This window comes from Lycorma delicatula, chromosome 1 (genome assembly GCF_047948215.1).
Source record: "Lycorma delicatula isolate Av1 chromosome 1, ASM4794821v1, whole genome shotgun sequence".
NCBI classification, from domain to species: domain Eukaryota; kingdom Metazoa; phylum Arthropoda; class Insecta; order Hemiptera; family Fulgoridae; genus Lycorma; species Lycorma delicatula.
In genome coordinates, this window is record NC_134455.1 from 278,624,036 (window position 1) to 278,650,993 (window position 26,958).

Genomic DNA, 26,958 nt, shown 5'->3' on the forward strand with positions numbered 1-26,958 from the left:
AATAATTTATAATAATTTAATAATTGCATATCTTGGACTTAAAAAGAAACAAATAAATGCTTACCGAGGTACGCTTTAACAATAATGATGTCTGATGGACTGGACAAATCGTCATCTCAAATATTGAAATAGAACAGAACTTTAAAATAATATTTCCAATGGATGTGTCGAAGAAATTATTTAATTTAACCTAGATATGAACTGCTGTTCAAAGCCCGGCACGTGAGTACTGAATTATCTTAATGTACAGAACATGTATCACCACCTCACCGCACTGCCACCACCACAATATGACAAAGAATACTTGGTATACTATTATAATACTATTTCACTATTATTAACTTAGAAATTTTGTTAACAGTCGAATTTCACAAATCAATAGACACAATAACAATGAAAACTTACGTCCAACAGCACACACATAATCTGTCTAATAAGGAAATTATCATATATAAAAACAAATGGTAGTAATTGCTTATTTGTATATTAATAAAATAATAAAAGAGTGCTCTCTCTCTCTCTCTCACACACACACACACACACACGCACACACATTTTATAACAAGGTATACATATACATATAATACATATAATGTAGTAAAATATTAATAAACGTGAAGTAGAGTATTTTCATGTCATCATTTCAATTGCAATAAAATATAAGGTAAAATAGCCGGCACACACACGTACGTACATAGTACATAGTCAATGAATGTTCATACATAAACTGAAAAAAACCGAAAGAAAAAAGTATGTAATATGCAGCATGTTCCTTTTATTGATGATACAAAAGTGAATTTTGAAGATTTATATTCAGTTTTTTCCCGATTTCGACTTTTTTTAATAGATTTATTTTATTTGAAAATAAATTTTGTACAGAACACTTTGGTTGCCAATACGGTGACCAAAAAGAGTTTTTTAACCTAAATCTATCATAATCAGTCAATTTATTCACACAGAAATTGCTACACTTAAAAAAAACTATAATTTAGAGTACAGTATTCCTAAATTGTAATATAGCTCGCCTAATACGGAAGTACGGATAGTTGTTATTTATTTACACTACAAGATTATTCTGTTGAATCAGCGTTCTCACGTTGGTTAATGAATGGCTGCTGACGTTAGATAAAAAAAAGAATCTTGGATAGGTCATACAGCAGTTTACGATCTGGGTTTATTAAACTATTTCCTCTTCTTTTACATGTTATGTAAATAGTTCGTGAAATGAAAAATTATTTGTTTGATTAAAAAGTTTAAGATACTCTTGGTAAAAAAAAACCTCCTTTTTTCTTTTTTTTCTCTCTCCACACCCCTGGACAGGATCTGCAGTCAAGCATGACTCGGTCCAGGGGCGTGTCCTTGCGACTCTAACGGGCCTCCCCGCCTGCCGGCAGTAGATCCGGCATGGCAGGTCGGTCCGCCGGTTCTGGATCTTCTTATTTTAATTTTCCTGCCTCTAACTTCAGAGGCGAGGGTAACCGGGCCCGGCTGTACCGTTCCCAGAACGGTACAGCCAGTCTGCTTATGATTTCATCCTTACTTCGTTACCTACACTTTTTTACAAACTTGAAAATAAATAAAATTTTTGCTAATAAAATTATGTAAAACAATTAAGTTTAGTACTAAAACCAGATATAAGTGTGTAAAATAATACTTCGGAAAGAAATGTTAAAAAAATTCAAATTAATTCATTGCCTTAAAAAGTACAGCAATTCATTTTTAATGCTCATGTTTATCTTTAATAATATATGCGTGATTCTTGATTGAAAAACAAACTCTCTCTAAAACTCAATACATTCACAAAAAGAATTCATAAAATTATCAGTCATCGATTTTTTCCTTCAGAAAATTAGGTAACGTTTGAAATAATGGCTACCTACATATTCATATAACCATCAAATAAACATATAATTTAAACCGACATTGTTTTTAAGATCGTGAGAAAAATACCGGATTTCACGAATATTTGAAATTTGAATATGATGATTACACCTCGTACTCAAATGGTTTATTAAATGAACTATACTTCTTAAAGAAACGAGAAAGTGAAAAAAGATTTAAAGTACGTAGTTCGAGTAATCTATCTAAATTTTATTTAAAATTTATAAATATCAGAGTCGTTTATTTAGAATTTCACTCTTTAACTGTCAACCAATATCTTTAAAATTTTTTTTTTACAGTACACGTAACAAGTAGAAATAATATAGTTCCTACTATTATTTTAAATAAAATCATATAGATAAAATATTTAGGATAAAAAAAAATTCAAGATTGCCACTGTGGTCCCTATTGCACATTCAAAACCAAACTTATGTACATACAAGGGGAACTTTGAAGTTATAACCGTATCCTAGCGGAATCCTAGTGCAATTTGTGAAACCATATCTACAGTTGAATTTTAAATAAATGTAACTTCAATGATTCTAGTGAGAAAAAAAAACAGGTTGAATTAAAGTTTAAGGGTAATCATAAAAAAAAAAAACGCTTCACACGTAAGATTCTATTCCTCATAAAGAGAAAATGCTCATCAAATTTAACATTACTTTTTTCAACAGTAACTTATTCAATGTCCAGCAAAAAACAAAAATTTTTAATAGTTATTTCAATGAAAGTAACTATTAATAGAGAAATTCCATCTGTGAACAGGAATCACACAGCAATTTACAATAAAGCCAGAATTTAAAATCCCATAAAAATTCAAACACGTTTCTGGCAACTTAAGTTTTAATTTGACGTGACTAGACTTCTAGAACATAAAAAAGTTTAGTTCTTTGAATGACAGAAAATTTTCTCAAACTAAACAGCCTTGTCTGAGAAAAAACTCGGTTTACTTGATAATCATCATTATTTCGTGTATCAGTAGTAAAACTCTCTTTATAGTATGCGTGAATCCGATAAAATCAGTTGAATCAGACAGATTATTGAAATAAAAATTGAGAAATTCAATAAAACATCACAAAGTTAGGGTGGACGCGGTTAAATATTATTTCAACTTATAATTGAAGGTCACAAAATTACCAGAGGTTTATTGCAGCGTTAATTGGCATTGTTTTGATACAAATTATAGATAAACGAAATATACTTAACATATTTAATTTTTGCAACTCATGATTTTATTAATAACTTAAAGGTTTTTTTTTTTATGTGAGTATAGATTTTTATAGAAAAACAATCGACAACGTGACATTACAATAAAGCGAACATGCAACTGAAAAACACAGTAACTTTAATTTCGCTTCTATAGTTTTTATAGTATAGTCTTTTGAGTGATAATTTATTTTTATTTTATTGTTTTATGTTTTAACACACTTCTTTTCACATCATTTTGACTTCTTTTCTTCTTCTTTTGGTTATCTAACTAATAATACTAATTAATGTTCATCATTTACTTTTTATTACTTACAAATTTACACGCGTAATTTCATAAACTAGCAATGAGGGATGAGTGGTAAACTTTGAATCTCTACCCTAATCGCTTCGGTCTGATTAATGTTTCTATTATTTTTAATTAATGAATATATGAATTAAAATTTTGGACAAACAACAACAATAAACATCCTTATACACTGTTTTTGTAAACTCTTGTACGTTAACTTTGCAAACGTTCGCGTTTATGATTAACATTTTTCAGTTTGTCTAAATTTGTTCACGGTAATATTCTGATAATTCTTATATTATTTTAGTTTACTTCGTTGAAATTTTTTTAAAGAAATTTAGTTTTATATTTTTCAATACCGTTCAGTTGAAATATACTGTTTCATACGGCTGGAAATACCACTTATTTCTACAGTTATTGATTTAATTTGATGTATTAAACTTTATTTCTTTGACCAGTAATCATCTTAGTCTTTTACAAATGATGTGGGGTCACGTAACGACAAACAGCTATAAGAAATACAACATTTCAAACGACAGAATTGTCATAACATTGAAAATAAAATAAATAAAATATTTTAAAAGAAATACCGATCACTGTGGCGGAATGGTAGCGTCTCGGCCTTTCATCCGGAGATTCGGAAGTTTTAATCCCCGTCAGGCATGGCTTATTTTTCATAAGCTACAACTTTCCATTTTCACATTCCCACAAATAAGTTCTTTTTTAAGCTTCTGTAGTGAATTAATCGATCAGTCAAAATGTATCAGGGTGTAAAAACACTTAATTAAAAAGCTATCAAAGAGGATAATTTTTTGTTGAATAGTGGTAAATTGCTAAATTTATGATCCGTACCTTATTCTAACGCGTTTTCAAATATCGTAGATACGATAAATCTGGTGATAGTAACCTAGTAGTAGATGAAATTGAAGCACAATAAAAATTTTCCACCAATTATACTACGTTTTTCAACATTTATCTAACGTTCTTATTGAATTACTTAGAAATACTGCAAAATATTTTATTGAGGTAATACTGTAAATAAAAAATACAGAGTAGTAAGACAAGGCTTACGCTGTGTCTTAAGTCTTTATTACTTACTACGTATTATTTAAATTAAATTATATACTACACCAAAGAGTGTACATGATGGCAGAAAAGTCTATTTTACTTATAATTCAACAATACCTCTCTGATAAGAGATTATTGGCATTCAAGGCAGTCTATACTTTACCCCATAAATTTACTTACAGTAGGAACTCTTACTCCAAAAATAGTGTAAAGTTATATAATTCTAAACAATGAAATTAAAAATGAACAATAAACAATAAAATAAAGAGAAAATTTGGCAGATCTAATTTATTTATCAGAGAAAATTATTATTATTATAGTATTATTATTATTACACAATTAAGTGCTAAGGATAAGCCGATAAAATTTTACTCCCAATAATTAAATAAATTCGGCTAAGATTTATCAAATCTTAAGTTACGTGGGAGTATAAAGTTTTAACAAGAGTTTTAAGCATGTGACGCGTCAAAAAGATTAAAAATCTCGTATTTTTTTATATTCCAATAAAGTATTTTAGAAAGATTGGAAAAAAATTAAATTTTAGTATGTGAAATTTAACTGTTTGATTCCAGTATAGAGTGATTGTAACAGATTTGAATTCGATATCCTATCCAGATGAAAATTTAATTTTTTAAATATATTATCTTTTTTTTTTATAAAAACATATACAGATAAACACACCCAAAATGAAATCAAGTTAAAAGTGCCACTAAATCTTGCTAATATGTTTTTTAATAATATATAGTTTGAAACTCGGAACTTTTACATTCTCAGTAAAAGGTAAGCGTGAATTTTGTAATTTACTGTTAACACTGAACTCTAATAAAATTATGATACACACAAAAGGAATTTATTTAACAGAGAGGTACAGGACTAAAACTAATCTCTGACAAGATATAAGTAACACTATCGAAAAATTATGTATGAATAACAAAATAGAGACAATACCAAGAAAAAAATCCTTTATTTAGCGTAAATTTTAATAGTTAAAAATTGCATCAAGCTTTTCACTGAAGATCATTTGCTAGAGTTCCTAGACGGCGGTTTAAAACGATGGTTTTGAAATGGAGGAAATATCTCTTAAACTTTTCCAAAAAATATCATGAAGCTAAAAAAATTTTTTTATTAAACTGGAGAAATGGAATAAGCTATACATCTACTATTCCTGATAAAATTAGATACAGAAAAAAAAGAATTGAAAACATACGAAATTAAATTAATTTGGTTTTTTTTTTTGTTGAGAATATACTTTCAATAATATTTTTATAAATTAATCCATCACTAATACAGCTGGAAATAATGAAAAAAATTACCAAAATAAATAATAAATTTACCAAAAAAAGTAAGTGAAAAACACAAATGATTGCCAGTATTTAAAATAAGTTATCACTGTTCTACAACAAAGGAAACGTATCACAGTGTCTTCAGTTTCAGCGGTTTTATTGTTAGATTTACGGGATTTTCCAAAAATTACTTATTAGGTAATAAAATAACATCTTTAAATTGCCACATTCTTCAGATCTCGGAATTAAAAATTGTCGGTTGTGGTACGTAATTAATATATAACTTAGTTGTTAATAATGACATTAGAGAATATTTTTAAAGGTCATATCAAACTTCAGAAAATTATTGTACTTATCAAAGTGAATAAAAAATATTAATTAAAAAGATTTCTGAAAATGCTTCATTTTGAATCTATTAAATTTTTTTTATAAAAAAAATAATAAATTTAAAAAAAATCTTTTAAGATATCGAATTCAGACTTGTTATACTCATTTTACAAAAACAAACAGTGTACAAAAAACAGTAATAATTTTCAGAATATCGATTGTTGAAATGTTTTACTCTCCAATTCTATTTATTTTACAAAAAAAAAAGAAATTAATTTTTTATTGACTGAGAAAAAGATATGTCATAACTATCTATGATAATTCAAATAATGACCGATATATAATAATGTATCACCAAATAAATACACATTGTTATCTTTTTAAAACGAAAGTCAATGGAAACAGTAGAAAATATTTATTTGATAAAAAATAACAATTTAGGATAAAACTTTTTTGAATTGAATCCTGATAATCGATAAAAAGTAAATTCTGATATCGGTAAATTTTTATGTAATATAACGTATATTAAAGTCCAGTTAAACAGAATAAGTAGAATGATCCTCATCTTTAAATCGATACGTGTGTGTCGGAGCGGCGTGGATGGTTAGTGGCACCCTTCCATGCAAAAATTTGTTATTTGGATACCCGGTCTAACCAGCTATATTATGAAGTTAATCATAATATAACCGGTTATCTAATTATAATATAATTGGCTTCTTTATACCGTTCCTGGCCGCCTTCCTGTTGCCAATTCCTACTGAAACATCCTGCCCTGGCGATCTACGGTTATAACACATTACAGACAGACTCATTACACGAAAGCCGGGTAGCAGCTGCATAGGCATCACGAATCAAAATGAGCTGCACTTCATATTTGAAGAATTCTAAAATATTGTACGAATCAATAAAAAAAAAGAAATTCAAATTACGGACCTAATCCGACGTTATTAATGAAATCAATTTATAATTGTTCAATAAATCTGAACAATAATGAAGCTGTAAAATACAGGTACGATTATCATGTTCGTTCCCCATTCACTTAAACTAGGTATGTGAAATTAACGACGAATCATCAGATTTTTAATTTTTCTAATATTAGATTTACTGAATGATAAAGAAGTTCAAAAGTACGTTCACTGAATAACGGTTCAAATACGCTGTGATTAATACATTTAGAAAACTTTAAAAGCCCAGGATGTGCTATAAATTTCCTTCTATTTTTTTCATAACATTGTTTACAAGTGAAAATAAAACGAAGCATGTAGCCTACTTCAGTATAACCATCACAAACATCACAGTACCAGACCCAGTAAGCTGTGCTGGCAAGTGAATTAGTTCCCTTTTAAAAATAACGGTTGATTCTTCTCTTTTACGAATCATAAATGAAATAACGGTATAAAACTGAGGAAGCAAAGTTTTATTCACGCAAAAAATTAAATCTCTTTAATTTGAAATGCTGTAAAATAATACCGATATCAAATCATCTTGTACGGTACATACATTTGTAAGTTATTGATATACAGACTGTTGTCTGTATTTGCTATTTTATTTCTACTCATCTACTTACGATAAAAAATATTTTTCCTTTACAGTGGGTGAAAAAATATGCTATTGCTTGATGGTGGAATCTGCTACACCAAAAATGCATTTAAGTGATGAAACTGCAAAAAGTTTTAGAATTTTGTTTTCAAACTTTATGTACGTCACTTAACACTAACTCATATTTTCAATACATTATTATAATTTGTGAGCTTTGATATATTATTTTTTAAAGAGTAATTTTTTTATCCCTTGAGAAATTAATTTTCTTCTGATTCTTTATTCTAATTTCCTTTGTAACAATCGTTTTCTTTCGAAGATCGTTTTCTATTACTAGTTAAATAAAAAATTTTCACTTTTTTAATTATTTAAATTTAATTAAAAATTTTCATATCGCAATGTTTGAATCGATAACGCGCTCTCCGATTTGATATGAAAATATTTTTTTCATTTCTTTATGAAAAACGTGTCATCCAATCACTCAGTGATATAGAGGAGTCGTTAGCTAGTTGTTCCATAAAAAACAGTGCAGCCGTTCTCGAGTTACAGAATTTAAAAAAGAAAAATACGAATAAAATCATTAACTACTTCCGGGGGTACTCGGTTAAAACCGTAATTTATTTAGTTATTAAATAAAGGTAAAATTTTAAACATTTAATCTATATTTTTAAATTAAACTTTCACATGTTTAATTTAAACATTTGCACTCCTCTTAACTAACCATTACTTTTAACTGCATAACTTTCACTTTATCTAGCTGTATGCTACGCCTCATAAATCTTATTTAAAGTCATCTCATTTTAACTGACATTATATTTCCATCCTTATTAAATTCCTTTATTGATTACCTTAAGACAGTGATTTTCAACCTTTTCAGCTTCAATACCCTCAAAAAGTAAAACAAAAAAATTATATATATATATAAATATAAAATGAATATTTTGCTACCCTCAAACCAATGAAACCTATAGTTAAAATTAGTCGAATAATGGTACCAATTACAATAGGTAGCTTTCTTATGAGATCTACCTAAAAAAAGTAAAGGGCCAACTAAAAAAAAAAAAAAATATAAGTAAACTTAACTCGATCATTCAAAAGAAATATTTCACACGTTGTTCTTCGTGAGTAACGTATTCTTAACTTTCTTTTACTTAACTTTCGTATACTTCATTATGAACTTTCTTTTGTTAGATTTTTTTTATTTATTTATTTTTATTGTTTATTTAGTTTATTTAACATTTTTATTTGTGATATATGTTTATGTAGGATAAGCTGTGTTTTTTGTTGTAATCTTTTTTTGGTGTTTATTTATATGAATATGCTTAAGCATTTTCATTTTTTGAGTGATAATTCTTTTTCTACAAGTTAATTTTTTTTACTCAGTCTCTTATGGAAACGTAAGTTTTAATTTAATCTAACCTGGTTGATTAGAATATTTTGTTTATGGTGGTTTATTAGAATTTTTTAATTGATTAGGTTTTGTTTTTGATAAGTTTACTTTGAATATTTAGAGGACTTATTTTTAGCAGTTTAAGTTATTAAAGTTAAAAGCTGCCATGATTTTTATATTTAAAGAATTATTTATGGATAAATATTAATTATTATTTATAGATTGATTTTTTTTTTTTAACTATATAAACTATATTTATTGTTTATAAGAATAAAGTGATATCACTTTTGGCAACACAATGCGATTTAGTATAATCATTAATTTTAAAATTTAATTGAGAAGTGATAAAACAATGCCTAAGTATATTTAAAATTAAAAGTAACTTGTTTCATAAATAAAAATGCTAAATTTCAAACGCGAAAATAATTATTTTATATTTTCACGCTTTTAAACACTATCAACTCACAAAACAGTTATAATAATCCAGTTTCTTATTCAACAACAGAAATAATAGCTTAAAAAAATCTGATTCTTCAGATTTACGAGGAATCAAGTTAACTAACTAGTTTTATTAATTTTGACCTGATTCTATCTGGCGTTAGCCAGTTAGTGTAGTCATTTTAAAATACTTTTCTCCTTTAGAATCCTATTTAAAGTTTAGGTATTAAAACAGAAGGTACGGATTGTTAGTAAAGTTATATTTTATGAATTTCAAGATAAAAAACTATTTACTCCATTAAATCAAAGCTTTTGCTTTTCTCTGTTGAATCTTTGGAGTTAAAATTTAATTGAAATCATCTTTGTAGGAATAAAAGAATTTTTCATTAATTTCACCATTAGAACAGTCCTGAAAGTTTCTCCGTTCCTTCGTAGGAGGCTCTGAATATACATATACACACATACCCCCCCCCCCCACACACACACACAAAACACGAATTTCCTGATTTCCTCAAATATCTACTAAATTGTAAAATTAAGTCTTATGCCAGCATAATAAGTATAATAAGTGTTCTGCCCAAAAGCAGGTTTTCACATGGCCGCCTTCCAATCTGCTCGATTCTGTGCCACCCGTATCATTTTAAAGTAAATTGCTTCCATTTTTATATTGTCTATCATTTTCATTCATCTCCGACCTCTTGCTTTCCTGCCCGTTACAAATCCTTCCAATGCCGTCCCCAACAGGCAGTCACGTCTCAGCCAGTGTCTCAAACAACTGCATTTTCTTCTTTTTATCATTTCAATAATCGGCCCTCTCTTCTCCTACTCTACGGAGCATCTCCTCATTCCAAATTCTCTCCGTCCAGCTGATCTTTTCTATCCTCCTCCAAACCCACATTTCAAAGACCTCCATTCTTCTTTCCTCTCCCTTCCTAATAGTCCATGTCTCTGCCCCATAAAGGGCCACACTCCACACAAAACATATCGCAAGTTTTTTTCCTTAGTCGCAGATCTATTTTGCTACATAGCACTCTCCTCATTTTGCTGAATGCTTCCTTTGCTCTAGAAATTCATACTTTAACTTCCTGATCACACTTCATATCTTCCTTAATGATGCACCCAAGCTACTTGAAGGATGCCACTTGCTCAACTTTATTTCCCCCAGTCCTAATCGTTGCCCTTTTGACTGATTTGCTAATTATCATGCTTTTTGTCTTCTTTGTATTTATCTTCATCCCATACTCCTTGCATGTTTGATTGATTCTTCTCAACATTTCATTCATCATGTACTCTCTCCAACACTGCCATGTCATCAGTGAACCTAACACACTCTATCTTCCTCCTCCAATTATTTTCACCCTTATTACCAGTTAGACTCTTTTCAATTATCGCTTCTAGGTAACAGTTGAACAGAGTCGGTGACATGCAACATCCCTGCCACACCCCTCTCCCAAGTCTGCTTTCCTCTGACAACTCATTCCCAATCTTTATTTTCATCTTCTGTGACAAGTACAGATTTCTTATTAGTCTCCTTTCCCTTCCAAGCGACTCCTTTTTCCTTTAAGATTCTCAGCAATTTATCCCATTCCTCCCTCTCCAATGCCTTCTCCAGATCTTTGAAGACCACATATAAATCTCATTTCATATAATTCATTATTTAATTTCCTGTACATCTTCTTATGCTCTTCTGTTCTGACATTCTTCCACTTTCTTCTCTCATCCATTTTATCCACCATCACATCTGCAACTGATTCTTTCTTTATCCTCCTAGTCTGCTTTTTACCCCCAGTATCTTTGATGGCATTTATTATATCCTCCTTCATATATATATCCATCATGTGTTTGGATCTGTGTCCTCTTTCCTTCTCTGTCTATTTACCAAATAATTCTCCTTTAGCCTTTCCCTTTTGTCTTCATCTTTTAGTACATCCCTATTTAACCTCTCTACTCTTTTTCCTTTGTTCACTCTTTTCATCCTCATTCGTAACTCTTCCACCACAAGATTACAGTCCAAATTTATATCTGCATCTGGATAGGTGCTTTTGAATTTCCTAAACAATTTCTATACCTGTTTTCTATCATAAAGTAATCTATCTGGTACCTCTCTCCATTTATTCTTGATGTCCATGTGTATCGGCATCCCTTGTGGGCTTGGAATAGTGTATTACCAATTACCAAAGAATTCTCCTTACAGAAATCCACCAATCTTGCCCCTCTTGCATTTCTTATACCTAACCCAAAGTTTCCCACAATATTTCCCTCTGATCCTTCTCCTACCATCGCATTCCAATCTCCCATCACTATAATGCAAGTTCCTCTTCTTTCCCCATCTATCAGTGCCTGAATCTTATTACAGCATTCTTCAGTCTTTCATCTTAATGTTGGCTTGTTGGCATATGCACTTGTATTATCACTAGATCTTTTCCTTTGCCCTTCAGTCTCAACAACAATATTCTTTCATCGAGAAATCTTACTCTTTCTACACTGTCTCTCATCTGTGGGCACAGCAAAATTCCCACTCCATATTCACCACTCCTTTCTCCACCTGAATAAAAGATTTTGTACCCTCCACTCTATAACTCCCCCAGAAATCTTTTAAAATATCATATATATATATATATATATATATATATAAATATTTATATAAACACTCAGAGAAAATGTATTAAACAATTTTATTATAAAATAGTAATCAAAACATATAATGTTCTGTTTTATATACCTCATAATTGTACATACAAAAAGATATAAAAAGTCACAGCATAGAACTTTTTTTTCTTAAAGAAATAAAGAAATAAATAATACTCAGGTGCATAGGCAAAAATGTAAAAAATGCATTATCATTTGCATTATTAAGTGTCTAGATGAGAGTTATTGCAGCACGGCCCACAGTAAATATTCTGTTTCTACCCAAGTTTGTTAAATCATTTCCAACTTGATCATAGCAGTACTTCCTTTCACGCAAATTTTAAATATGAACTTTCACAGAAAAAACTGTTCCTCTTTATTCTTCCTCAGAACGTATCCAGTGACGTGAGACCTGCACTCCATTGCCAATAAATAGTTATCCTCTATCAAACCAGACGATAAGGAAGCCTTTGCTTGAGTGCATTTCTAACCAGCAAGCAAAAATAATAATGTTATTCCATTCTGTTGGAATAAAAATTTATTTTATTATTCATTCATTTTACCAGTCTTCAAGAAAGAAGACAGTTAAATCAAAGCAGCTTAGCTAGTTGATAGCGATGAATGTTTTCTCTACAAAATAAAATGATAGTATAAAGTTTCTCCAGATTCTCTTACAAATTCAACTGTTTCAGTTGATTCACTTGATATTGAAATTAGACTGTTATGTTGATTCACACAATGACTGACATAAAGAATCGTTTTATATTTTAAAGAATGTTCATTATCCTCCTCTATATTGACACAACATTCTAAGATTCTACATGTATGAGGTTATCATCCGGTTTGACTATTTTCTAAGTTGAATAAATACAATTTCAAATCTTTACTGAAGAACTTTAGCAAAAGGTTTTTCTTAAAAAAGTTGATTTTTTTTAATTGAGACCTCAAATTACAAAAAATGTTTATATAATATTCATCCCTACCCAAAAAATTACTTTATATAATTTTTTTTTCTATGTGTAGTTATATCATTCTTCAGAAAAATGAGTTGATGGGAGTTTTTGCCGCTATATTTTCTGCACAAATAAGCCTTAGAACTATTATAAAACGTTTACCCATCCCACTCCAACAGTCTGTGGTAACAAAACATTTTTCTTTAATGTTTAAAAAAAATTATTTTAGATTTAAATCCATCTCGCAAGTTACCCATTGTATTTAAAATGTAAAAATATTAATTTTTTGACAGCTCTTTAGTATTATTTAGTATTTCTTGAAAGAAAAGTAGCCAAATATTTTCACCTCACACCAAGAAAATTACAACTTTGTTTATTTAGAATTATGGCTGTATCGTATTATTTAAAAATTTTTTTTTTAATTTTAAAAAGTCCTTTTTTAAATTTGTTATCTCTACATAGCAATATTTTCCAAAAAATTTATTTTACCCTAGTTCTTTCTCTTGAGTATGGGAGGACCTAAAATGAAAAATATAAAAATTTCAAATTTTTAATGTTGAAAACGTATTTTGTTAAACAATAATCACTAAAATAACTTAATACCCCTCCCCTGATGGGGAACTCCCAAATTTAAAAAAAAAGAAAAACAAATTTTTTTAAATTTTTATTTAAATTTATTAAAATTAGTTTTAGTAAATATTCTAACCATTCCAAAAAAGTCTCCTAATGCATGATCCCTCAAATTTTCAAAAAGTCGAAGAAATATCTTTCGAAATTCTGATGCTAATATACTAAAATTAACCATTTTGGTTATTGCTTTCTTTTGTTGAAAATCTTGGCTTCAAAAATTAAAATTAAAAAACTTAAATACAATCAAATGAATTTAAATGCACACTCACTACATTACCGGCTTTTTTTATAATAGAGTCTCTGATTTTTTGAGTTAACTGATTTTAATGATTTAGCTAACCTACGTGAAGCTACGTGAACCTACGTGAATTTTAGAACAGTAATAATGAAAAATACATATAATAACTACATACGAACTTACAGCAATTATGAAAATAGAAAAATAAAATTTTGAAAAATATAATGATAAATATTAATATTTTTAACGAATAAATAGATATTTAAAACAGATTTAACAGTAAAATATTATGACTTAAAATTGTTAGTCATGGAGGTAAGCAGTTAAATTAATGGCATAGGAAAAATTTGTTCAAGCAGTAGAAATATGTAGCCAAAGCAAGCTATGCCTAAAAATGAATCCGTTAATGGTTCTTGTGAAAGTTTCAGAAGTGCTGAAAAAAAAAATGGACATCAAATGTAAAAAAAAATGAAAAATGCATGATCAAAGAAGTGAAAGAAAAAAATCGAGGATGAATTAACAACGAAAGATGAAAAGATCCTATTATTAAAATAATTGACTTAGATGAAGGATACGAGTAAAGAAGTAATTAACTAAAAGTTTTAAAAGACAAGATGAAGAGCTGATTAAAGTTCCTCATTAAGAAACTGGTAGATTAAAAGTTGATAGAAGTAGCAAAAAAAAATCAAGAACTATAATCAATAATGCCAACAATTGTACAGATATAATAATTAATTGAGGTAAGCTTTTCTAAATTGCTTAGTAAAGAAGAAACGATAATCATATTGGGATGGAGGTAGATCGCTTTGAGGATATCGAATTGAATCATTTATATACGTGCTGGAATATTAATCACGTAGCTAAAAATTACAGAAAGATGCTTTTTGGGAATTGTTAGGAAGAGAAAAATTTTGCTGAAGACTTCTTAAACAAAACTGACGAATTAAATTAAGTGATTATAAATATTACGCAAGTAGTAAAACTATCCAGCCTTAAGAGAATACAAGAATATCGGAGACATTTACTATTAAACAGCAACAAAACATTTTCAGTGAAGTTTATTCTAATGTACAAGACTTGTTGAATAATTTTGAGCACTTAGAATTATGCACTATTGCAAAATTATTATAATTTATATTGTAAATTATTTTATAAGTATTGTAGATAAATAAAATCAGTTATAAACTAGCAATTCTATATGGTTCACAGAGTTTGAATGAAGCACATATTTTAGATCATTGTTGCAAGTTGTGTTAAGGAGTAATTGTTAAAGAAAACTAGGAATAACAGGACATTTTAATATCGGTTAATTACAAAAGAATTCGTGCAGCAAAAAAATGTTGCATCTAAAAGGGAATAATTCTGATTTACTAATTGAAATAATGATAAAAATATGTTTAAGATTAAGAAAATACATGAGCAAATTTCAGAACATGAAACAATTTTAATTATGTACTCGATTGTAAAATCGATAAAAAAAATAATTTAAATATAATACATATATTATATATATATATATATATATATATATATATATATATATATATATATATATATATATAAAGTATGTGACAGAATACGAACCGAAAAGAATTCAGTTTAAAAACCTTGTCATGATAGATTATTATCAGATTCCTTTTCATGACAGGATGAAGAAAATTGTTCATGTTCTAAAATAAACGAAAAAGAATTGTGAATAAAATGGAGAGAAAATATATCCTTTTCGCATAAAGTGCATTAAACAAAATGAGATATATTAAAGTTATCATTTATAGAGAAATGGTTTTCACCGATGATACCAAAGATTGGAGAAAGTATAAAATACATAATAACGCCTGTAAAAACAAATTGAGTAAGGTCAATATTATATGGCCTGTAACTATTACAAGGAAAAAGCAGGACGATATAAATAATACCTTTGTTAATTAAAAAATGCTTCGTGAACCCATAGCGAACATATTTAAGAGTTTAGCTATTTATCTTACACATAAATTATATAAACAAAAATTTTGGTTATTTGTCGAGGATATAAGAGTTTATCTGGAAGCTGAAAATATAAATAAAGCAACTAATAAAATTCAAACCGATTTAAATAATATTAACAGATGGTACAAAATTAATAGGCTTACTTTAACAATAAAAAACGTATATTCTACTAATAAAATAGCAAATAAAGAGTTTTGTAAATTTTACAAAAATTACAATACTTTGGTAAAATTTCTCCAAGTTGGAGTTAGAAATAGATTTAAACACTTTCAAACGGTTAATTTATATAAAATTATTTAATATAAAACAAAGCCATGGAAATAAAGATGTCATATAAATATATATATATATATATATATACACGATGTCATATATATATATATATGAAATAATTATTATTATATCTTCATCCAGAGGTCCCGGGTTCGAATTCCAGTCAGGCATGAATTCTCACACGCTACAAATTCATTTATTATTCATCTAGTAACAGTAAGAGGATGTAAACCTGTTACTCTGTAAATAAATAATATTTGATTATTAAAATCAAAAGAATAATTTATTAATTGTACATTATTTAAAAGAAGAAACCAGCTAAACAAAAATGATCATTATTAATTACCATAATATAACTAGTTAACACATTATTGAAGAAATTGTGATCGTTTAAAAAAAAAGCTTTCTAACATGCGTAAAAGAAGAAAAAAAGTTTTTATTTAAATAAAAATCCAAAGAATTTATAAAGTTAAATAATTATTTGTAACATTTTGTGTAGATAATAATTTTCTTTTATTTGTTTTTACCCTCTTAGTAGGTATAAAATGTATTATTTATTAATTCTTGATTGAAAAGGCTAATAACTCTAATTTCTTTTTTCTTATTTTAATTAAAAAATCACACTCTTTTACTTTTACTTAGGATTTATTAGTTTACGTTTTATTAGTTTCTATCGGAAGCATAACTTCCTAGTGACAAACGGCAAATTCGCATCAACATTTAAATTATATGGCCATATTACGGTTTATTTTTTAAGAATTTAACGATTTATGGTATTAATTAGCCTAATGAAATTGATAAGGTATTTTCTTTCAACATCTAACAACATATTTTCACAAAATAGATCGTTAAACTATATAGGGATGTAGTTTTCAGGCAAGGTTAATTAAATTTTAATTAGTCAACCGATTCAAATTAGACCGGCTACATACAGACTTCCGCATGTAAAAAACATGTTTCGCATTTTCCGTGAGTGAATAAATATGGCATCATAAGTGTAATAGAAATAAAATAATGTTTCTTTTATAATTAATAACAAGACAGGCGAATTTTTAACGAGGTGATTTCTACTCAACAGGTATTATTAGGCTTACGTAACTTATAACAAAATTAATTTGAAGCCTTGATACGGACATTATTATTTCTTAGAACGCATTTTTCAACTTGTAAAAACGTGCAAATACATACACTTTTTTAATCCTGTAATTTTTATTTAACAGACTTAATTAATTTCTTCTAATTTTTTTCCTTATGTTAAAAACGTTTCAATTTTTAAATCAACTTTAAAAAAAAACAATTTCAGTGATCGTGATCATATTTTACTTGCAGCAAACAGTATTCGATCAATTTTTTATTTTTGCGTGAACTTGAACGAGTGAATAAAATACCGTAAAAATAACACATTAACAATAAAATACCCAATGAACTTACTCCAAAACAATCTACAACCCAGCAAACATAAACTGAAACTGTTGTAGCTAATCGAAATATCCAATATTATGAAATAAAGATATAAAACATAAAGAAAAAACTGCAATCATGAGTGGGAATTTTTCCAGTTAGTATTCATTATCAAAGAATAATTGTATAGAAATTACAGTAAATATACACAAAAAACTAACATATTGAAATATTTTTTAATTAGCTACTATAGTAAACCGAAGTAGAAATTTATGATTATTTCACAGCAATAGTAGAATTTTTTCCTTTTCTTTTCGGTGATGGACAATCATCCCAGGTTTACCTTTGCTAAACTGGGAAGAAATTTAGCTAAGTTTTTTTCTACCGGATGCTCTCAGATGTCAATTAGTATAGGGGATAATATTAGATGACATAAACGATTGGCCACATGACTACTCACGCTTTGAGAAAACTAGCAAATTATTAATACAAATAATCACATACAAAGGCAAGCATTCTATGCTGCCAGTTTTGAAAAGAAATTATTTAACCGACGTCTCTACATGATATAACATATTCAACCTTGCATACCACTTCATGTTAGAAGCTTAGGTAAAATTATGACTTGCATAAATTGTCCAGATGACAATTGCAAGATGAATCAGCGTAAATTTTAAAAGTTAATTTATCTTTCATTAAAAGTTTATAAATATTAACTTAATATGTTTGAAAAAATTCCGTCATAATTTTTTCAAATAATCTAAGTGCGTAAGGTTAAATATAGGTGTACTGCTCGTTCTCTCTCTCTCTCTCTGGAATTTTTTTTTTTTTTGAGATCGCGAGAACGAGAAAGAACATAATACTTATTAAATTAAAATTTCTTTGGAGTAAAATCGTGAAAATAAAATAAGTAAGAATTATTTTTTAAGTATTTAGAATTAAACAATTTACACAAAAAACCTGTTCAATTTTTAGGCCTACCGTAAAATTTTTACACGTTTCCAAAGGGGTAAGATTTACAGTGGCAGGACAATTAATTATTGTGAAGTTAATAAACAATAAATTATCAATCATTAAATTATTGTAAAACTATGTGATGTGAAAACAACCTGCTTAAATTGTTAATACTATATAACAAACAGCCAATAGCCATAAATAATACTAAACAAATAGCTATAGTTAATACTATAATTATGGCAACTATAAGGTCGCTTGAAAAAGCTGACAAAGGAAATAAAAGGAACAAATATTCTTATTTAAGTAGTTGCTGATTATTTCAAATGAAAAGCAAACGGACTACTCTTCCTACCAGTAACTTTGGTCTCCTTGAATGCGTTGCCAAAGTTCTGTGGCTTTCTGTTGATTATCGGTGATTTTTTGTCTGCTGGTCGTGTGTTTACCTTCCAGCAGTGTCAAGGCATAACTGGTGATCAAACTGGACTCAGTCAGCACTGATATATTTTAGACTCTTCATAGCTATTTCTTCGGAAAGTGACTGGTGTGGTTTTGTGCAATGCGTACACGCTGCATCGCGGCTGAAAGATGACCAACGACTGCTGGTCGTTAGTCTCCGTAACGAGAAAGGGTAGCGCCCTTTAGTTTACTCGCGCTCTTTTCAGACCGAGGGCTGTTATCCGTGGTTTTTTGCCGTACGTTGGACGTATTGCATCTAATCAATTCAGCAGCGGCCAAGAGATACGAAGAGTGACAGGAGAATATTAAGGTCTCCAGCTGCCGTCTCGCTGCGGGCAGTTGTCACATTTGTGGACTTGCCCAACTTAGTTGCGTAGAAGGAAGACAACGAGAATCTCGTTAGATTGTTTAGTGCTAGGTTTAGGGAATCTTCGGCCATGACCAAATTCCAGGAGGTCCGCAAGTCCAGGCGGAAAAGGAAGCCTGAACCGATGCCGTCGACGAGCTCCTCTGAGGACGTGGTAAGCGACGCGATGGACACGGGGGCACCCACCCAGGTGCGGTCCCCTGCAGTCGAGGCTTTCAAGAAAGGGAAAGTCAGACCTGGCAGTTCTGCCCCGCTGGCAAAAGTAGTCCAGGAGGACCTGAACTACTTGTTTGAGCTCATCACGCTTCCCGGCGGGGTCAGCGCAGGAGCGAAGAACACCATTCTTCCTCGCCTGGTAAAGGTGATAGCTTTTGTGGCGACATTCTTTTTTCGCCTCTCTCGACCCAAGATGGTGTTATAGATAAAGATCCTGTTCTCACTCATCTGATGGACGATCTACTTCCAGATGATACCGAGATTGGTGAGACCTCGTATCATCGACATGTCCGAAGGAAGTTGCAGGTTTTCGCTCTGACATTATGTCTTCAGAAATTACTGAGGTGGAAGTCCGACATGTAATTTGTAGCCTGGCTAGGATTAAAGCCCCCGGATATGATGTTATTACGGTGGAACTCCTTGTGCACACCCTGCCTGTGATTCTTGGCTCATTGACTAGGGTTTTCAATAGGTTGCTGTTTGCTGGGTACTTCTCAGGATGTTGAAAACGTGTTTTGAAGTTGCTCTTCAAAGGTGGCGACAAGGATCCCACAATCAGCTCCTCTTACCGTCCTCTGACGCCCTTGCCTGAAGTAGGTAAGGTTTTCGATAAGGTTCTCTACCACCGCATCAATAGCAGGCTACATTATAACCATATTCTGATGGACAACCAGTATGGTTTCCGCCCTGGCAAGAGCACTGAGGACGCGCTTCTTAGGGTTATGGATTCGCTTCAGCCAGCGAGTGCAAGTATGTATTCGGTGGTCTTTTAAACATATCCGGGGCTTCAACAACATGTGGTGGCCCTCTGCCTTATTTCAACTGCAGTAGCGTGGTTGTACGCTAAATGAGATTAGAACTCTCTCGAGTTATTTCAACAACAGAACTGTTGTCCTCCGTGACAGCAGTTAGGAGGTAGGGAAGACCCTGTGTAAAGGTTGTCCAAAGGGCAGTGTTCTAGGTCCACTCGTCTGCGTCGTTGAGTTCGATTCTATCATGCGATTGCGTACACCCAGCGGCTGTCGCATCGTGGCTTATGCCGACGATGGCTGCTGCTGGTCGAGGGCAATTGGCGCGCCGAGATCGAGCTCAGAGCGACGCAGGCATGTAAGGTGGTAAGGTTGTGGAGTCTTCAGCGTAAGATGGTTTTCAGTGCGGAGAAAATCACTATGATGTTCTTGAAGGGTCGTCTGGCTGCAACCTGTCATCCGCGGGTTGTGATGGACGGCCTTCCGATTAGGTATGTTACCGTTCAGAAGTATCTGGGTGTTACCCTTAATGAGAAACTTCTCTTCAAGGAGCACCTCCAGTTTGTAGCGAAGAAGGCCATTGATGCTTTCTTCGGTGTCCGTAGAGTCATTAATCCCGATTGGGGGTTGAATTATCGTACCATGCGCATTCTTTACAAAGGTGTCTGTGAGGCCATAATGTTGTAAGCTGCGCCCATCTGGGCTCATCGTTTAAAATTCCAATGTTATAGGGACATTCTTTAGCGAGCCCAGCAACTTCTATTGTTAGCTGCTGTCGGCGGCTACAGGACTGTCTCGCGAGAGGCAGTCTCTATAATCGCCGGCATAAAACCCATAGACATTCTAGCTATGGAACGTAGCAAGCGGCATATTTCTAAGAAGGGCGGCCTTCTTAGATCTGGACGTATGCGAGAAATCGAAGACCAAGGTTTTGACTCTTGGCAAGCTAGGTAGAACGATTCGTCTACTGGTTGATACACGCACGGTATTTTTCCCAATGTTAGAGAGTTGCGAGCGATTAGCTGGGTTTCCCCCAATCGGCATATTACTCAATTTCTTTCAGGACATGGTACTTTTAGGGATAGTTTAGGTTTAGTTTAGGTTGGTTGACTCCGGCTTGTGTCCGGACTGTAGGGTCGATGATACGGTGGACCATGTCCTGTATGTCTGTCCCCGGTACGAAGCTGAGCGTACCAGAGTTGTAAGGGAACTTGAGAGAGTTAACTCCTTCTTTGATCTGCGGGTCAACTGGAGGACTCGCAGAGACTGGGTGATTGTTGCTGGCTTCCTTCGCTTCCTCGCCCTGCGCGGGACGGCCGAAGGGATCTAGTAGATGGTAGGAACCTAGATGTCTAGGGTCCGCCTAGACACCTGATTGGCCAAAGGTAGGCGCTTTGGCAGCGAGCCACGGTTAGTAAGTTAAGAGGTATCATTTGTTAAGCTAATGGCGGAACGACGACTGTACTGCCGAAGGGCATGGAACACCATGCAGCCGTGAGGTGTAGCGGCATCTCGACGACGGTTTATTGTGGTGAATGTCACGCGGGACTCTGCGATGGAGCTGAGTGGGAGTAGGCGATCAATCCGCCTCTCCCTGGTGGAGTAGACCGGAGTCCATAACTAACCAATGTTAGGGGTTTATTAAAGCGTAAACTGAGTTTCACCGAGGGAACTAGGAGTAAATTTCGTTATTTCGATCAGCATGTTTGGTGTTATGTTTTGTTTTATTTTCCTTGAATTACGAGACATGCACGAAATTGGTTCATAACAAGTAGAACTAGGCGCGGGGTTCCCGCTTCCGCGAGCTCGGTTAGCTAGTTCAGAGGGTGACGACGTAGGACATTCAAGATGTCCGGGCGACGCCTATAGCGAAGGCAATAAGCTGAGTTATTAAATCACCGAAGCATATGTCTACCGAGGAATTTGCATTGGTGGCTTCCCAAAGAGGCCAGGCTTATTACTTATAAGATATAAAAAGTCAGAGGGCGATAGACGACTCCCGTTAAAGCCCAACAGGGCAAGGAAGGGGGGTGGTGGGACGACTGAACGTCACTAGGCAGGTGTCTTCCCCTACGGGGTTGGGATGTGCCTAAAACATGGGGAACTGGAGTACGAGTTGACCCAGTTTCTTATCGATCTCGGATGTTTCACGGCACACTTGTGCGCGCGACCCTCCGCTCTGTGTGCTTAAGACCCTCCGCGGATTGCGATTACTGTGAGGAGGAAGACACTGCGGAACACATGGTGTTCGTGTGCAATCGTTTCCTGCAGCACAGAGACGCAAGCAAAGGAGACTTCGTCTTCCTTACTCTAGAGAACATTATTAGGATTGCCGCTAGCAGCTCGCAAAATCATGTTATCGGCCAAAGCCATTGCACGTGCTGTCCAGTGTTCGATGCGGGTATGGTGGTCGTGACCACACTTTAATATGACTTACCAGGGGATCCTGGATACTCTGTTTCCAGCTGCTCCGAAGGGTGAAGCAGCGGTCGGTGTTATGGCGGGGGGCCCAGGCTTTTGCCGATGACTGTCTCCTTTTAGTTCGTGGTAATTCATGACCACAGATAGACCGGGCTCAGGCGGTCTTGTCAATCGCAGAGGGCTGGATGGACATTCAAAATTTAAATATTTTTGTGCCCAAGACGAAGTTTATGCTTCTCAAGGGTGCAGACAAATTATCATACAGTCGTAACTCCCGTATTAAGTATAAAGGTTGTGTAATCAGCCAAATTCTAGTTCATAAGAACCTAGGCATTTTGTTTGATGAAAAGTTGCTGTTCAGCAACCACATTAGGCATGTAGCGGCGGATGCCGTCTCTGTGATTCAGAAGCTTAGGAGGATTGCTAGAAACGATTACGGGCTGTCATTTGTACATGGTGTACCGAGGTATCTTCGTAAGCATAACCACTTACGCGGCGCCCGTTTGGGCGGATAGATTAGATATGAATAGAGCACTCCTTCCAAACTTAAGGAGTGCCTAATTCAGAGCCTTAATTGTATGCACTGCTGTTTTTAGAACAACGAGGTTTAAAACAATGAACTATAACCAAAAAGTAGGCACCGGAATGTACCAATCACTAGCGGAAAATCCCGATTGGTTAGTATGAATTTCTAGAGTTACATTTCTAATTTAACTTTCATTACATCAATTTTCCTCATTCAAAAAAAATATTTTTATAAAAGAGGTAATCAATTTTGGACAGCTAATAATCCCATTCCAAGAGGCCGACTGCCATGGCAACCCGCCCGGAGGGCGAAGGTGCGGAGGGCGTGCCGCAGGCAAGCCTCTACAGCTAGTCTTTATATATATATACAACAATCTTAAAAAAGATAGAGAAGAGATGGACAAATTCTGGGAACTTCTTGACCAAACTGCAAACAACATAAATAAGACCCACACCAAGATTTTAATAGGGGACTTTAATGCCCAACTTGGTAAAGAACGAAGATATCGTGATATTATCGGAAAATGGCCTGCCCAGAAGAAAACTAACAAGAACGGCCAAAGACTTGTCGAATTTTGCAGAAACCATAATATGATCTCAAAATCCACCTATTTTATGAGAAAACCAAACAAATTGAAGACTTGGAAACACCCAGATTGGAAAAAAGGAGAATGGCAACTCGATCATGTTTGCATGGACTGGAATTATCACAAGGAGATTTATAATGTAAAAGTCTTGAGAGGAACAGATACTGGATCGGACCATTACTTAATTAAAGTTAAAATAAAATTCACCCCGCATAAAAAGAAAAAATCCCAACCTAAAAACAAAAGAGCTTATGATCCACATAAATTAATAAACAATGCCATCTTTGAAGAAACAACAAAAAAAATTAATTAACTAATAATTTAAAAGAACTGACATCCCAACTGAAAGAAATAGCTGAAGAACTAGCCCCTATAAACCCAAGAAAAAAACACCAATGGTGGAATGAAGAATGTGACAAAGCATTCAAAGACCGACACCGGGCTTGGATCAACCACCAAACCCAGAAAACTGAAGAATCTAACCATGAATTCACCAAACAAAGGAAAATAACTCAGAAAATTATAAGAGGAACCAAACGACAAGCCCAAAAAAACTTGATTCAGCAAATAGAAGAAAGTTCCAAGAAAACTAACTCCCGAGACTATTATAAAATTTTTGGTCAGGCTCTTCAAAGATATGAACCAGCCACCCTTATACTGAGAGGAAAAAAAGGAAATATGGCCCACAATAAAGAAAATAAAGAAAATGCTGAAATTTTGGCAGAAACCTTCAATAGACTCCTCAACTGTGACGACTCCCCAGAGCTTTTTGAGATTGACACTGAAACTCCAGTTAAAACTTCACCGGTAAATATCAACCCGCCAACAATTCAAGAAGTTCTCGCAGCCTTAAATGAAATAAAAAACTACAAAGCAAGCGGAGAAGACCAGCTTTTCGCAGAACTCTGGAAACATTCATCAGTTTATTCAGTCAAAACTTCCCTACATCTATGCCTCGTGAAAATATGGAACGAAGAAAAACTTCCAGAACACTGGACCACAGCCCTCATTCATCCATTACATAAAAAAGGAGATAAAACTAATCCAGAAAACTACAGAGGCATATCTCTCCTGGATTGTACATACAAAATCCTGTCGAGAATCATATACAACCGATGCAAAGACCAACTTGAACTGGAACTTGGGGAATACCAAGGGGGATTTAGGCCATGGAGAGGTTGCCCGGAGCAAATAATATCCCTAAAACTTATGATGGACTTATATAAAAGACGGAAAAAACAACTAATAATCACCTTCGTCGACTTTAAAAGAGCCTATGATTGTATACACCGACCATCCATGCTGAATATTCTGAGAAACCTGGGCCTTCACCCTAAACTCGTAAACATGATAAAATTAACTTTAACCAATACCCAGTCCAGAGTGAAATTCAGAGGTGAACTCTCTCAACCCTTCTACATAAAAACTAGATTGAGGCAAGGAGACCGCCTCTCACCACTCCTTTTTAACTGCGCCCTCGAATTTGTCATGAGAAAATGGTATGAAATAAATCCCAAAAATATAAAAATGGGTACTAAGAAAAACTCCATCACACTAAATTGCCTAGGATTTGCAGATGACCTCGCTCTTTTAGCAAATAATATTCAAGAAGCCAAAACACAAATCATGAGCCTTCAAAACCTAGCACAAAAGATAGGGCTTCATATCTCTTTCGAAAAAACTGAACTAATGGCCATAGATCCTCTGGTAATAGAGCACATTACGGTAAACAATCAGAAAATTAAAATAGTAAAACAATTTAAATATCTAGGGGAAATAATAACTTATAATTTAAATGAAAAAGTGACATGGCAAAACAGGACAAATAAAATGATTAAATCCCAAAAATTAACTTGGTCAACATATAACAAAAAATGCCTTTCTGCTAAAACAAAACTTAAACATTATAAAACTGTAGTACAGCCAGTAGTCACCTACGGAAGCGAGACCCTTTTCAAAATCACTCAGAAAAACCGAATTGAAAAAATTCTGAAAATAGAGAGGAGAATTGTCAGAACGTGTATCAATAAAAAACACCAAAAAGAAGGCCAATGGTGGATTGTGCCAAATGAGGTGGTGTATCGAGAAATAGAGCCTGTTACTGATACTATGCGGAAAAAAAGAATCTCTTTCTTTGGTCATCTCATAAGGACACCGGAAACAAGACTGTCAAGAAATATCATTGAAAAGCTTTGGTTCCAAAAGCTAGAAGTAGGATGGATCAAAGAAATTAGAGAAGATATGAAAGAATTGGGAATTTCCCTGATTGACCTACAGAATAAAACTGGAAAAATTACAAAGCTAAAAGACAAAAGCATTAGATTTAAACAAAAGACAGACAAACGACAAAATACAACGAAGAGGGTGTTTACGGATGAAGAAAAGAAAGCAAGATCTGAACGGATGAAGAAATACTGGGCAGCTCGGAAGAGTAAAATAACACGCTTTTCTCAGAAAAGATCCAACTAAAATTGACTTAAGTGGTCCCCTGTTGGCCGTAAAAGCATAATAATAATAATAATAATAATAATAATAATATATATATATATATATATATATATATATATATATATATATACATGAGTGTCAATCTTCCGGAACTTAAAATGGTAATTCTATTATTCTTGGGTTTTATTAGGGAATTAAACTAACGTTCAAGCCTCCTTGTGGTGCGCCTGGATATGAGAGGGGCGTAGGACCTCTCTGAACTAAAGTGGAAGTACTCTGAGTGTTACTATACAGTTTGCTTTGAGGATACGAGGAAACGCACCCTCCCAAATCAACTTACCCTTCCAACTCAACCCTTAGGCACGATGGAAAAATCAATCAATCTGATAACGACCCCAGGGATAATCTTAAAGGAGAATTCCTCACCGTACGCGGTGCAACTAAGCCTTCGAATTCTGGGGAGCCTAGACCCTTGTGCTTCGATACTTCGAACTAAAAACTAAGACAAAACAGTAGAAGAACAAACAAAAACGGAGAAAGACTCATCACCGTCTGCGAAATCTTTAATCTTAAACTGATGACAACGTACTTTAAAAATACGGTCAAGAAGAAGAAGACATGGGTCCCACCTAATACAAAAATCGGAGAATTTCAAATAGACCATGTCGCTATAACCAGGAAAAATCAAAAGGAAATAATGAA

The 26,958-nt window shown here is 32.8% G+C and overlaps 1 protein-coding gene across 2 annotated transcripts in view; it reads right to left on the reverse strand.

Annotated features, from left to right (window-relative positions):
• LOC142332122 (fatty-acid amide hydrolase 2) overlaps positions 1-26,958 on the reverse strand; it is a 138,071-nt gene that overhangs the window by 106,594 nt on the left and 4,519 nt on the right. Inside the window, exon 1 of one of the 2 annotated variants that reach the window (XM_075378380.1) lies at positions 65-205. The exons of the other annotated variant lie outside the window; for it this stretch is intronic. Coding sequence (XP_075234495.1) covers positions 65-115 — 51 coding nt within the window. The 5' untranslated portion in view covers positions 116-205. Of the gene's footprint in view, positions 1-64; positions 206-26,958 lie in introns of those variants that run through there. 2 annotated transcript variants of the gene reach the window in all.